Genomic DNA, 13,501 nt, shown 5'->3' on the forward strand with positions numbered 1-13,501 from the left:
AGGAGGGCGAGGCTGTTTCAGTTCCCCTTAGGCAGATACATGCCTTCTGTTGCAGCAGGTGCACAAATATTCAGGCCCTTTCCTCAGGGTGCTCTCATAGGTCATTCAGAGACACCCTCCAACCAAGGCGCTCCGCACTGCACTCCTCAGGGACAGCGATGCACTCCCTGCCAGGCTCCTGTGGCTCTCCCTGCTCCGCCCTGACCGCCAGCGTAGCCAGCTGTCACCTGAAATCTCCGTCTTGTTTCCTTTGCTGGGGCTGTTGGTTCCTGGATTCTGTGTCTTCCATTTTGATAAAGCACTTCCTTGAGTAGCTTTCTGAGAATTTGTGCCTAGGAGGGAAACTTTCTGACATCTTTTCTGCTTGAAAAAAAAAAAAATCATTCTATATCCTACTTTGACTGGGTCTGAGATTCTATACTGGAGATTATTTTACCTTAGAACTTGAAGGCATTGCTCTGTTATCTTCCAGTTTCCAATAGTGCTACTGAAATGCCCAATGACGTTCTCGTCTCTAGCTGTGTGTGTGTTCACTCTGTTGTCTTCCAGCTAGAAAGCTTTAGGTTCTTCTTTCCAGTGTCCTGAAATTTTCCAGAGGTGTTGGCCTTTTTCAGTTATTGTGCTACGAAGTTCACAAGTTCAGTGGTGTGATCTCGGCTCACTGCAACCTCTGTGTGCTGGGTTCAAGCAATTCTCCTGCCTCAGCCTCCCGAGTCGTTGGGACTACAGGTGCCCACCACGACACTCAGGTAATTTTTATATTTTTAGTAGGGACTGGGTTTCACCATGTTGGCCAGGCTGGTCTCAAACTCCTGACCTCAGGTGATCCGTCTGCCTCAGCCTCCCAAAGAGCTGGGATTACAGGCATGAGCCACCACACCCAGCCTGTCTCCCTTTTTTAATTTAATTAATTTTATTTTTGAGACAGGGTCTCACTCGGTTGCTCAGTCTGGAGTACAATGGCATGATCATGGCTCACTGTAGCCTCAACCTCCCAGACTCAAGCAATCCTCCCGCCTCAGTCTCTCAAGTAGCTGGGACAGGCAAGTGTGCCACCACGCCCAGTTAATTTTTTGTAGAGTCAGGGTCTGTGTTGTCCAGGTTGGTCTTGAACTCCTTTCACCTTGGCCTCCCAAATTGCTGGGATTACAGGCATAAGCCACCATACCCAGCCTTTTCTTCAACTTTTGATGAGATGTTCTCAAGCCTTCTATTGTATTTTTTTATTTTATTTTTTGAATTGTGAGAAAATATGCATAAAATTTGTCCTCTTAACCATTTTTTAGTGCTCAGCTCAAAAACGTTAAGTATGTTCACATTGTTGTACCATCCATCTCCAGTCTTGCAAAATGAAAACTCTATACCTGTTCTCCTCTCTCCCCAGTCCCGGGTAACCACCACTCTATTTTCTGTTTCTATGAATTGAGCTACTCTAAGTACCTCAAATAAGTGAAACCATGCAGCATTTGTCTTTTTGAGACTGGCTTATTTCACTTAGCATAATGTCTTTAAGGTTCACCCTGCCTTTTTAAGGCTGAATAATATTCCACCGTACATTCAATAACTGTGAAAGCTCAGCACGGTGGCTTACGCCTGTAATCCCAACACTTTGGGAGACAAAGGTGGGCAGATAATGAGGTCAGGAGTTCGAGGCCAGCCTGGCCAACATAGTGAAATCCAATCACTACTAAAAATACAAAAATTAGCCAGATGTGGTGGTGCACACCTGTAGTCCCAGCTATTCAGGAGGCTAAGGCTTGAGATTTGCTTCAACATGGGAGGCGGAAGTTGCAGTGAGCCAAGATCGTGCCATTACACTCCAGCCTGGGCAATAAAAGGAGACTGTATCAAAAAAAAAAAAAAAAAGATCTTGCTTTCTTTTTGTTTGGATATATACCCAGAAGTGGAACTGTTGGATCATTTTTAATTTTTCGAGAAACCACCTGGTGTTTTTCTTTTTCTTTTTAACTGTGCTTTTTTCATATGTTATTTCTTTTTTTTTTTTTTTGAGATGGGGTCTCGCTCTGTTGCCCAGGCTGGAGTGCAGTGGTACGATCTTGGCTCACTGCAAGCTCTGCCCCCCGGGTTCAAGTGATTCTCTTGCCTCAGCCTCCTGAGTAGTTGGAATTACAGGTGTCTGCCACCACGCCTGGCTAATTTTTGTATTTTTAGTAGAGAGAGGGTTTCACCATCTTGGCCAGGCTGGTCTTGAACTGCTGACCTTGTGATTCACAAACCTCAGCTTCCCAAAGTGCTGGGATTATAGGTATGAGCCACGACACCCAGGCCATATCTTTATTTCTAAGAGCCCTTTCTTATTTTTAGAATATTTCTTTCTTTCTAATATCATCCTACTCTTTTTATGGATGTTATGTTATCCAAGAAAGGCATGGTATTTGGAACACAGACTATAGGGCAAGATGATCTGGGTTCAAATCCTAGCTTGTTCAGGTTGTATAAACTCCTTGTTCCCCGATTTCTTTCTTTATCAAGTGGAAACAATAACAGTTCATACATTTTAGGATTGCTATAAGGATTAAATGACCTAATAATACCACATCCAGCACATAAGTGCTATAGTTAACGCTCTGAAAATATTACAGTACAGTTTATTATTTTCTTCTATTCTCTTCATTTTTTGGTCTTGATTTTAAAAACTGTCCTTACTTCAATCCCTGATTTTCACGTAAGAGATCTTCTTCAAGTGTTTTGTTATCTAAAGTGCTGCATGGAAGGTCCATTTGGCGGCACAAAGTCTGTCACCTTGTGTGGCTCAACAGGAACACACTGTGATAAAATCATACTCTGTGAGATCAGTTTATCTATCTTGCTAGTCACTTGATTACCTGCATCTAAAGCATAGTAGATATTCAATAAATATTTGATGTTACCAGCAAACCTCTCTGACTCACACACAGTTTTCCCATCTGAAAAGTAAGGTAAAGCATATCTATCGGGCTGGTGTTGTAAGAACAGATAATATACATAAGGCACCTGGTAGCAACATTATTACCATTATCATTTCTAGGGACGATGTTAGGGCAGCTGCTTCATAACCATTTGTGTCACCACTGACCATGCTAAATATAGCAGCAAAGCAGAGTTGACAGGCCAGTTATTTTAATACAAATAAGCAAAGTAAGAAGAGGGCTCAAGATAATAGCCCTTGACATTCAATGTGTAGAAAGTCCAGGAAGAACACTGGCTTCAGTCGTGACCTGTGAGCAGAAAGTGGGGATCTCTGCTGCATCACCAAATGGCTCTGTAGAATCCCCGTTAACGAGGGGCTCCTCAGCGGTGTGGTCCATGGCACGCAATTCAGCAGCAAAGTCACTGGACAAGGAGTGAGGGTATGCCAGCCCCTTACCCACCCTGACATTCTATTCAGAGGGCAGGCAGGCTGATGGATTGGTTGTTTTTGACTAGAGTTTTCAAATTTAAAATGATAAATGTCTCTAGTTAAAAAAATATTCAGCTAGGTGCAGTGGCTCACGCCTATAATCCCAATACTTTGGGAGGCCCAGGCGAGTGAATCACAAGGTCAGGAGTTCGAGACCAGCCTGGCCAACAAAGTGACACTCCATCTCTACTAAAAATACAAACCTAGCTAAGTGTGGTGGTGTACACCTGTAATCCCAGCTACTCAGGAGGCTGAGGCAGGAGAATTGCTTGAACCTGGGATGCAGAGGTTGCGGTGAGCCGAGATCTCACCATTGTACACCAGCCTGGGCAACGAGAGTGAAACTCCATCTCAAAAAAAAAAAAAAAAAAAAATTCAAGAGTACAAAAGGATGTAAATGGAAAAAAGTCAGCATCCCTATCACTCACAAACCTTCAGGTAGATTTTCCAGAGTTAATCACCATTATTTCTTACAGATATTTTTATGCACACACAAAGACATACGTATATTTTTTCACAGATGGGAATCATAAACTATTCTGCAATTTGCTTTTTTCCTTCTCTATTTATTTATCCAGAATAACTTCCCATATCAGAATATGTGGATTTGCCTCCTTATTTTTAACAACTGCTGTATGTATAAAGTAATATAACAGATAAGCCCCCAATCTAAATGACTTCACATAATTAATATTTATTTCTCATTTACCTCAGTCTAACTGGGGATCAAGTGGGAGTGAGGAGGGTAAGGAGAGGTTTTGCTCTTAGCACATACATATTCAGGAATCCAGGATGACCACGGCCCTGCCACCTTCAACATATGACTTCCACATACTTGGTGGCTCCTAAAGTCACTCTGGGTGATAATATCCAGCCAGCAGATGGGAAGGAGAATGTGGAGAAGGGCGAAAGGTTTGTTTTGCAATGAGCCAAGTCTAGAGGTGACATCTAACACTTCTGCCCACATTACTTCCATTGGCCAAAACAGGAAGAGTTTCTCCTCCAGATCAGCACTAGGAAATTCTCCTGGCCTGCAAGCTGCTTGCCGGGAACAACTGGACACTATGGGGGGAAGTGCACACCTTTCACAGGTGGTCAAACATACCTGACACAGGTGCCCTGTAGGAATACATTTGAATTTATTTAAGATCCAGAAGGCTAGCTTTCTTCTCTTTCTTCTGCTTTTCTACTTATCTGTTGTCAATGGCAAGTTTTTAAACTGTGGAAAGATAAAATGTGATAAGAACGAAGACACAAGAAAGTAGATACCTGTAACCATTGCTGGTGGGAGTGTGTACTGGTTCGGATTCAGTGGGGTAGAGAGGAGCCATCAATGAAAAACCTGTAAACGATGTGTATCTGTGATCCAGCAACACTTTTTTTTTTTGAGACAGAGTCTCACTCTATCACTCAGCCTGAGTGCAATGGCTCCATCGCAGCTCACTGCAACCTCTGCCTCTCAGGTCAAGCAATTCTCCTGCTTCAGCCTCCTGGGTAGCTGGGATTACAGGTGTGCACCACCACACCCAGCTAATTTTTATATTCTTTAGTAGAAACAGGGTTTTACCATGTGGCCCAGGCTGGTTTCAAACACCTGGGTTTAAGTGATCTGCCTGCCTCAGCCTCCCAAAGTGCTGGGATTACAGGCATGAGCCACCACACCTGGCCTGATCCAGCAACACTTCTAAAGACGGTTTCTAAAGAAATGAGTGAATCGCTGCTCACATCAGTATGCGCGCAGATGTTTATAATAATCGTGCATTGTAAACAACCTAGATGCCTAACCACAGAGAACTGTTTAAATTACTGTAATCCCAGTATTTTGGGAGGCCAAGGTTGGAGACTGCTTGAGCCCAGGAGTTCGAGATCAGCTTGGGCGACATGGTGAAACCTCATCTCTATAAAAAATACAAAAATTAGCCGGCCATGGTGGTGTGCGCCGATAGTCCCAGCTACTCAAGAGGCTGAGATGAGAGGGTAGCTGGAGCCAGGGAAGTCGAGGCTGCAGTGAGCCAAGATTGCACCACTGCACTCCAGCCTGTGTGACAGAATGAGACCCTGTCTCAAAAAAAAAAAAAAAAAAACCTCCTAAAGTGCAATTTAAAAAAAACAAATGATTACTTGTAGCAAAAAGGCTAGAGGACACATTCAAATGTGCACAGTATTTATCTCTGGGTAATAGAACTATGGGTGTTTTTCATTTTCTTCTTTCACACCTTTCTGTAATGTGTTAATATTTTATCATTAGGAAAGAAACAGCAAAGCTATTTTCAGCTTGAAATGAAAAAAAGTTGATAAAGGGGATTGGGGCTTAGGTGATTAAAAGCAAGCATGTGAGTCAGACATGGCCTCCCAGCCCCTGCCGGTCTGTTGCGCTGTCGCAGGACACTCAAGTTGCTATCAGAAGCACTTTTCTCTGTCAAAGTGACTGGCTTTTGTCACGCAATCCCCAGGTTATAATGGGAGAGTAGGATAGGCCCCAGAGCAGTCAGCTGAGCCAGCCCTGCTGGGTGAGTCGGTCCTCTGGGGCTCGCCATGCCCCTGACCTCCTCATGGGGAACACCATCAGGGCCCTCGTGGCCTTCATCCCTGCTGACCGCTGCCAGAACTATGTGGTCAGGGAACTCCATGAGATGCCGCTGGACAAGATGGTGGATCTGAGTGGGAGCCAGCTACGGCGCTTCCCCGTGCACGTGTGCTCCTTCAGGGAGCTGGTCAAGCTCTACCTAAGCAACAACCACCTCAACAGCCTGCCTCTGGAGCTGGGGCAGCTACAGAACCTGCAGATTCTGGCCTTGGATTTCAACAACTTCAAGGCTCTGCCCCAGGTGGTGTGCACATTGAAACAGCTCTGCATCCTCTACCTGGGCAACAACAAACTCTGCGACCTCCCCAGTGAGCTGAGCCTGCTCCAGAACCTCAGGACCCTGTGGATCGAGGCCAACTGCCTCACTCAGCTGCCGGACGTGGTCTGTGAGCTGAGACTCCTTAAGACTCTGCATGCTGGCTCCAATGCCCTGCGTCTGCTGCCAGGCCAGCTCCGGCGCCTCCAGGAGCTGAGGACCATCTGGCTCTCGGGCAACCGACTAACCGACTTCCCTGCTGTGCTGCTTCACATGCCCTTCCTGGAGGTTATTGATGTGGACCGGAACAGCATCCACTATTTTCCCAGTCTGGCCCACCTGTCAAGTCTGAAGCTGGTCATCTATGACCACAATCCTTGCAGGAACGCACCCAAGGTGGCCAAAGGTGTGCGCCGTGTGGGGAGATGGGCAGAGGAGACCCCAGAGCCTGACCCCAGAAAAGTCAGGCGCTATGCATTGGTCAGAGAGGAAAGCCAGGAACAACAGGCACCTGCCCCACCTCCTCCACTTCCTCCTACCGACCCCTGAGGAGCTTCAGTTGCAAGTCAATGCCAAGGACCCAACTGCAGCATGTTGTGGAAGTCTCTTTATTGGAGTGGAAAGGATGGTGCTGGGTCCTTCGGGGGTGGCTCTGCTAGTGGAGGTTGATGGAGAGAGCCAGGTGGAATGTCATAAATCACACTGAGAAGAAAACATTTCTGGCCAACAGCACCTCTTCCAGAGGGGAGTTGTGTGCCAGTGACGGCATGACAATCCAGAGATCATAACTTCTTTGCAAGAAAACAGCTTCTCTACGCAGATATTTTGAAACACTGAAGAGCAAAAAGAGCTGGGACACTGAACTCCTGCACTCTCCAGAAGTGACTGGTCATGAGGCTCATGAGCTCCTCAAATAAGGTATTTGTCATAGAACTCAATATTCTGGTGGTCTGTCCCTCTACAGGACATACTTTCTTTACTGTAAATGACCATAAACAGTATCAATGTATCATTGATTGAGGCCACTGAAAAGGATATTTCCACCTAGTCAATCAGTAAGATTCACAGAAAAAAGTTATTACAAAGGCTCAAGATGAAACTCTTTCCCTAGTAGTTTAGTGCCTGCTGAAAAGATCCCTGATGGACAATACCTCTTGGTGAACTCCAGCTGCCCCTTTTTTATTCTTAGAGACCAGGTTTCACTCTGTTGCTAGGCTGGAGTGCAGTAGCACAATCATGGCTCATTGCAACCCCAAACTACAGGGCTCAAGCCTTCCTCCTGCTTCAGCCTCCCAGTAACTGGTACTACAGATATGAGTACCTGGTTAAGTCTTTAATTTTTTTGTAGAGATGAGGTCTTGCTATGTTGCCTAAGCTAGTTTCAAACTCCTGGGCTCAAGCAATGCTCCTGCTTCAGCCTCCCAAAGTGCTGGGATTACAGGCATGAGCTACCACACCCAGCCTTCAGCTGTCACCTTAAACTTGACAGTGATTCATGCTGGTTTAGTTCATTTTCCCTAAAAGGTTTGACCCAAGATCTGCTCCCAACAGTTTACTGTGACGGACGTTGGAAGTCATCTGGAAGATAGAACCTCTGTGGCAATGTGGTCTCATTAAAGTCAAGCCTTGTGATGTCTGGCTCTCTCCCTGGAGCAAAGTCCTTCTGTTTATTCACACTAATGAGTCAGAACTGAGCTAAACTGAATCCCTGTCCTTGGAGGAAAACGACATTTCCAGAAGCATATTAGTTTAAAGACAGTAGGTGAGAAATGTGTTCACTTGAAACAAGCACTTTGAAATTTGAATAGCAAGTTGTAGTGTATATAGGAAGTCTCTGCCTCTTTAGCTAGTATCTCTGCCTTTGTTTCAATGTGTTTTGATTTTTATAGACTGTTTTGACAGTGTATGAACGGAGGTATTTTGTTTTGGAAAGTATGTAAATTGTGACCTTCTCACAAATATATAAACTTTAAAGAAATTGTTGTCAGTGGGTGATTTAATAATACAATTCTTTATGTACTTGAACCTTTTCAGCAAACAAGGACACAAAAAGTGTCATCTTAATGAAAACATACAGTACTGAGTTTTTAAAAGGACGTTTCCATAAAAGCATCTTAACCTAGCAAAGTTTGGTTCTAAAATGACATTACACAGCAGACTTATTTTCATGTATGTCTTCCTACCAGAAATGTTTCCTGCTAAACCAGAGGAAGTTCCATGATTTTGCATAATTCCTTCCTATCGCCACCTCCCATCTGCACAGCATTTGCAACCCATTGATCAGACTACCAAAAAAGGCCCCTTTAATCATTTAACGTAATAGGTTTAAACTTTTAGGTCAAACATATTCAACTCCTTTTGAAACAAGTCCAGATTTCTGTTGGACAGTTAGGATTTATCTCATTTCTAGTGACTGAAGCCAAATTATACTCAGCTGATGCTAGAAACTTCTGTCAACAGAACTTGCATTCTAAGCTTAATCTATAGCAAGGTTAATAGATTGCTGACTTTCTTTTGACCCTGTCTTCCCCTTCCCAAGATTAATGGGCCACCTTTTCCAATGTAGTTGCAGACTGTAACCACAAAACAGAGTGAAGCCAATTGATCCATACAGAGTTCTCATCTAACAAGCTAACTGGTCTGAATCAATAGTCAAATTATAAACGTTTTGGCCCATAATCAAGCTGTTTTCTTCTAAAACAATCAATACTCAACAAACATTTCTCAAACAGTATGGTGAAGTGTTTGCTACTGAATTTGCTTTCCAAAAATGTTTTCACTGTAGGTTTTCGATCAATTTTATAAAGTATATAAATGCATACTTACTAACCCTTCTAATGTTTTCTAGAAATGTTGGCATAATTAGAAAGTAAAATAGGGCTGGGCACGGTGGCTCACGCCTGTAATCCCAGCACTTTGGGAGGCCGAGGTGGGTGGATCACGAGGTCAAGAGATCGAGACCATCCTGGTCAACATGGTGAAACCCCGTCTCTACTAAAAATACAAAAAATTAGCTGGGCACGGTGGTACGTGCCTATAATCCCAGCTACTCAGGAGGCTGAGGCAGGAGAATTGCCTGAACCCAGGAGGCAGAGGTTGCGGTGAGCCGAGACTGCGCCATTGCACTCCAGCCTGGGTAACAAGGGAGAAAGTCCGTCTCAAAAAAAATAAATAAAAAATAAAAAAGAAAGTAAAATAAGAAAATGTTGAAGCACCAAATGTAACCTTTTTGTTCCTGATTTTAAGTCTTGAAACTCAAAGTGTTAATGCATCAAAGGGAAAATATCTTCGATTTTACATAGGATTTTAGATTCCATAAATAAGAGTGACGCCAACTGAAATCTTTAACATGAAATCAATGGAAATAAATCAGCAATGAAGTTTACTTCTTTATTTTCTCCTAAAATGCAACATCTCTAGAGTTAGTAATTTTACACTTAAAAGTGGGTTTGTGCCCTAAAAATAAACTGAACTCAAATGAAAAGCACATATCCAACACAGCGACCCAGAAGCAACGTAGCATAGTGGCTAAGAGCATGGCCCTTTAGACTCCCTGGGTTCAAACCTCACGCTTACCACTTACTAGTCAGTTATCATCTGTGTGCCTCAGTTTCCTCATCAGTAAAATGGTAACAGTTTCTACAGGCCACTGTAAGGATTCAACCAATTACTGTGTATAAAATGCATAGAACAGTGCTTGGCATGTGGCAGTGAGTGTTTATATAAAATGTTCTTTTACTAAGTATTACACCATGCAGCACAACACCTATATTTACCATAAAAGCAAGTATAATTTTTTGCTTTTTTTAAAAAAGTGGCATGATTTGAAGAAGAAAAAAAAAATGTGGCAATAGACCAAAAAAGCTGTTTTCCCGTCAGCAAAATTTTCAATCATAATATCTAAAGTCCTGAATATAAAAAATATAACCAGTTTGGTCAAATGCTTCTGGTTTACCAAAATAGGAAAATACAGACATGACTACCAAGAATTAATTTGCAAATTTCTAAATTAATATGCTCTAATCCTTTCCTATTATTCTAGAATTAACTTAATCATCAAAGTCCTTGAAAACACAGGACTATTCCTTGGCATTAAACCTGTTTCTTAAGGGGCAGAAGGCATGTGACTGAAGATATGGGTCCTGTTAGAAACTTTTACTCTGGCTTTTGACCTTTTTTTTTTTTTTTTTTAAGCATACTACTTAAGGATACTACCAATATTATTTGAAAACAACAAGGTATACATGCCTTTCTTCCCTTTGACCGTCCACTTCTGGCAAACACTAAGTAGGTCTTATCATTGAATCATCAGTGCCTTGCACAGTTCCACCACACTTCTTGAAGATGGGAGATCTTATGATGTACCCAGCCCATAGGTCAGGAGGAAAGGCTGACACATAGAACACTGCTAGAGGCCAGGTACTTCCTCAGGTTCTTGTTTAATTCATGTCATCTTTTCAACACTCTTTTGAAAAGAGCTGTTACATACTGCTCACAATTTTAAAATCACAAATTTGAAATCAGGGTTATCTTCAGTCTTCCTATTGAGAATCTGAAAAGTTCTATAGTAATTGATTTTTAAAGAGGTTAAATTCTCTTCATATGTCTATTGATCTAATATGCTAGTAGGGTACAAGGCAAACTTATAAAGGGTTTTGTATTTTGCTGACTTCTATTATTCAGAGTCCTAGCAAGAAACTGCATTCAGCCCATGTGATTACATGGAGAGACTTTAGTGAAGACAGGTTGAAGTAGAGGGAAAAAACAAGGTAATAGCAACCCAGACAGTCGCAATAGCACCAGCTATTATCACCTGTAAGACTGAACAGGGTAAAAAAAAAAAAAAATTTCCCAAATCCATTAAGAGCTGAGAGTCACCATACAGGTGCTGCCTAACGAAGATGTAGTAGCACGTCTTGCAGGGATGCAGTTACCTCCAGAGACACAGAGCAAAGGCAGAAAGAGGATAGATTCTCTCTCTCCATCTCTTGCCAGTGCATCCTCAGTTAAAGCAATAGAAAACCAATCCACAGGGAGCTGTGAGCAAGGCAGCTAGCAGGGGTAAGTCTGCACAGCCTTGGGGCAGGCAAAGACTGGATTTGGGGTTGAAGAGTGTAAAATATCAAACCCAAATTATCCTTCATCAGAGAAAAACTGAAGGTTAACTAGGATAGATTTTAAACTCCTAAGCACTTAGACAAATTTCTATGCAGTAACAATTTATGTTCCAAATTTATATTTTCATGTCACAAGTCTGGTGAAAATAAATTCACTGCTTCCATACTTGCTATTTCTGAGTTAAAAAAAAACTCCACCCATCACTCATACACTGTTGGTGGGAATGTACATCAGCTCCACCTTTATGGAAAACAGTATGGAGACATCTCAAAGAAATAAAGATACAACTACCATTTGACCCAGCAATCCCACTACTGTGTATCTATCCAAAAAAAAAAAAAAAAATCATTTTATCAGACACCTGCACTCGCAGCACTATTTACTGTAGCAAAACCACAAAGCCAACGTTAAGTGTCCACCAAAAGTTGACTGGACTTTTAAAAACGTGGTACATATACACCAATGGAATACAACATAGCCATAAAAAAAGAATAACCAATGTCCTTTGCAGCAACACAGATGGAACTGGAAGCCATTATCCTAAGTGAACACAGAAGCAGAAAATCAATGTTCTCACTTGTAAGTGAGAACTTAACAAAAGTGACACATGGACATAAATACTGGGGAAATGGACTCTGGGGACTCCAAAGGGTAGAGCGCTGAAAAATAATCTACTGGGTCCAGTGTCCAATATTTGGGTGACAGATATGCTAGAAACTCAACCCCCACCATCACACATAATACCCATTTAACAAATCAGCACATGTACCCCAAATCTAAAATTGTAAAAACTCCATTCTAAAACCATTAATAAGAGCTAGGTCTAGGTCATACTTAACTCTGAAATGGAAGAGATTTTAAAATTTGTGAACCTGACATTTTTCCAAAGACGACAATCTGTAAGGGCTAGGGGTTTCCAAAGATATGAAGGCAAGGTGTGGCTATATTCTTGAATATAGTAGTTAAGTTTCCTTATTTTTACCTTTTTAAACTTTATTGGCCAATCCTAAGGTCTTTGGAGAAAATATGCCTAAGTACCCTTTCAATTTATGACCTAATTCCATGCCATCTGTTCCCTCAGGATAAACTCACCTGTTCCACCAAAACCTTTGTGGTTTCTGTCATATGCACTCCTGCTCCAAGCTACCTCAGTTGTGAGGCTTACAACTAATGTGTGAGAAAGCACTTAAAAAATTACACAGCAGGTGGTACTGCTGTTCAGTGTAATTCTCTGATAATACATTTTCTAGTTTTAATCATATCTACAAAGTAGTATTAAAATATTGAAACAAATTTTTAGATGTCTCAAGTTCTCCCTTCTCCCAACAAAAAAAAATTTGGTCTATCAATATTTCTTTGAAAATCCTTTGCTCTTTTATGTGAATGTCCCTCCAAGATGTTAGCGCAGACGTCCAATAAAAACTCCACCTACTGTTGGGCTCTCACTTCTTGTGTATTCTGCTACATACTGAGGCATTAACAGCCTCTCCAAAACTAGAGTTGCCTTTAAACCAGCAAACTCAGTCCATACCCTACACCCGTTCTCATCTCTTACCTACTTACCCCAAAAAAAAATCCTTAAAAAAAAGCCCAATCAATAACAATACTTAAGTCTAACCATAATCTTCTTCAGAGAATTATTACCTCACAAAGCATTGGAAAGAGGTGCTGAGAACCAGCCTGGGCAGCAAGGCAAAACCTGTCTCTACAATTAAAAAAAAAAAAAATCAGCCAGGCATGGTGCCATGCACCTGTAGTCCCAGCTACTTGGGAGGCTGAGGTGGAAGAATTGCTTGAGCTCAGGAGGTAGAGGCTGTAGTGAGCTGTGATCATACCACTGCACTCTAGCATGGGTGACAGTGAGGATCTTGTCTTGGAAAAAAAAAAAAAAGGTGCTTAGAGCACATCATCTTGCAACAACATTTAAAACATGACATTTCCAAGCTTAAAAACATCACGTAACGCAGAGACCAGCCAGGCCAACATGGCAAAACCCTATCTCTACTAAAAATACAAAAATTAGCCAGGCATGGTGGCAGGCTACCTACCATGTAATCCCAGCCACTTGAAAGGCTAAGGCAAGAGAATCATTTGAAAACAGGAGGTGGATGTTGCAGTGAGCCAAGATCACGCCACTGCA

At 42.2% G+C, this 13,501-nt stretch overlaps 1 protein-coding gene across 1 annotated transcript; it reads left to right on the plus strand.

The window, feature by feature from the left end:
- Positions 1 to 5,879: 5,879 nt before the first annotated feature.
- On the plus strand, positions 5,880 to 8,221 carry LRRC10 (leucine rich repeat containing 10). The gene has a single exon (XM_012441279.2). It carries the CDS (start codon positions 5,953 to 5,955, stop codon positions 6,790 to 6,792), a length of 840 nt encoding a protein of 279 aa, XP_012296702.2. The 5' UTR covers positions 5,880 to 5,952; the 3' UTR covers positions 6,793 to 8,221.
- Positions 8,222 to 13,501: the final 5,280 nt, after the last annotated feature.

The sequence above is a fragment of the Aotus nancymaae genome, unplaced genomic scaffold (genome assembly GCF_030222135.1).
Source record: "Aotus nancymaae isolate 86718 unplaced genomic scaffold, 86718_ANA_hifiasm-v0.15.2.pri h1tg000016l, whole genome shotgun sequence".
In the NCBI taxonomy this organism is placed as follows: domain Eukaryota; kingdom Metazoa; phylum Chordata; class Mammalia; order Primates; family Aotidae; genus Aotus; species Aotus nancymaae.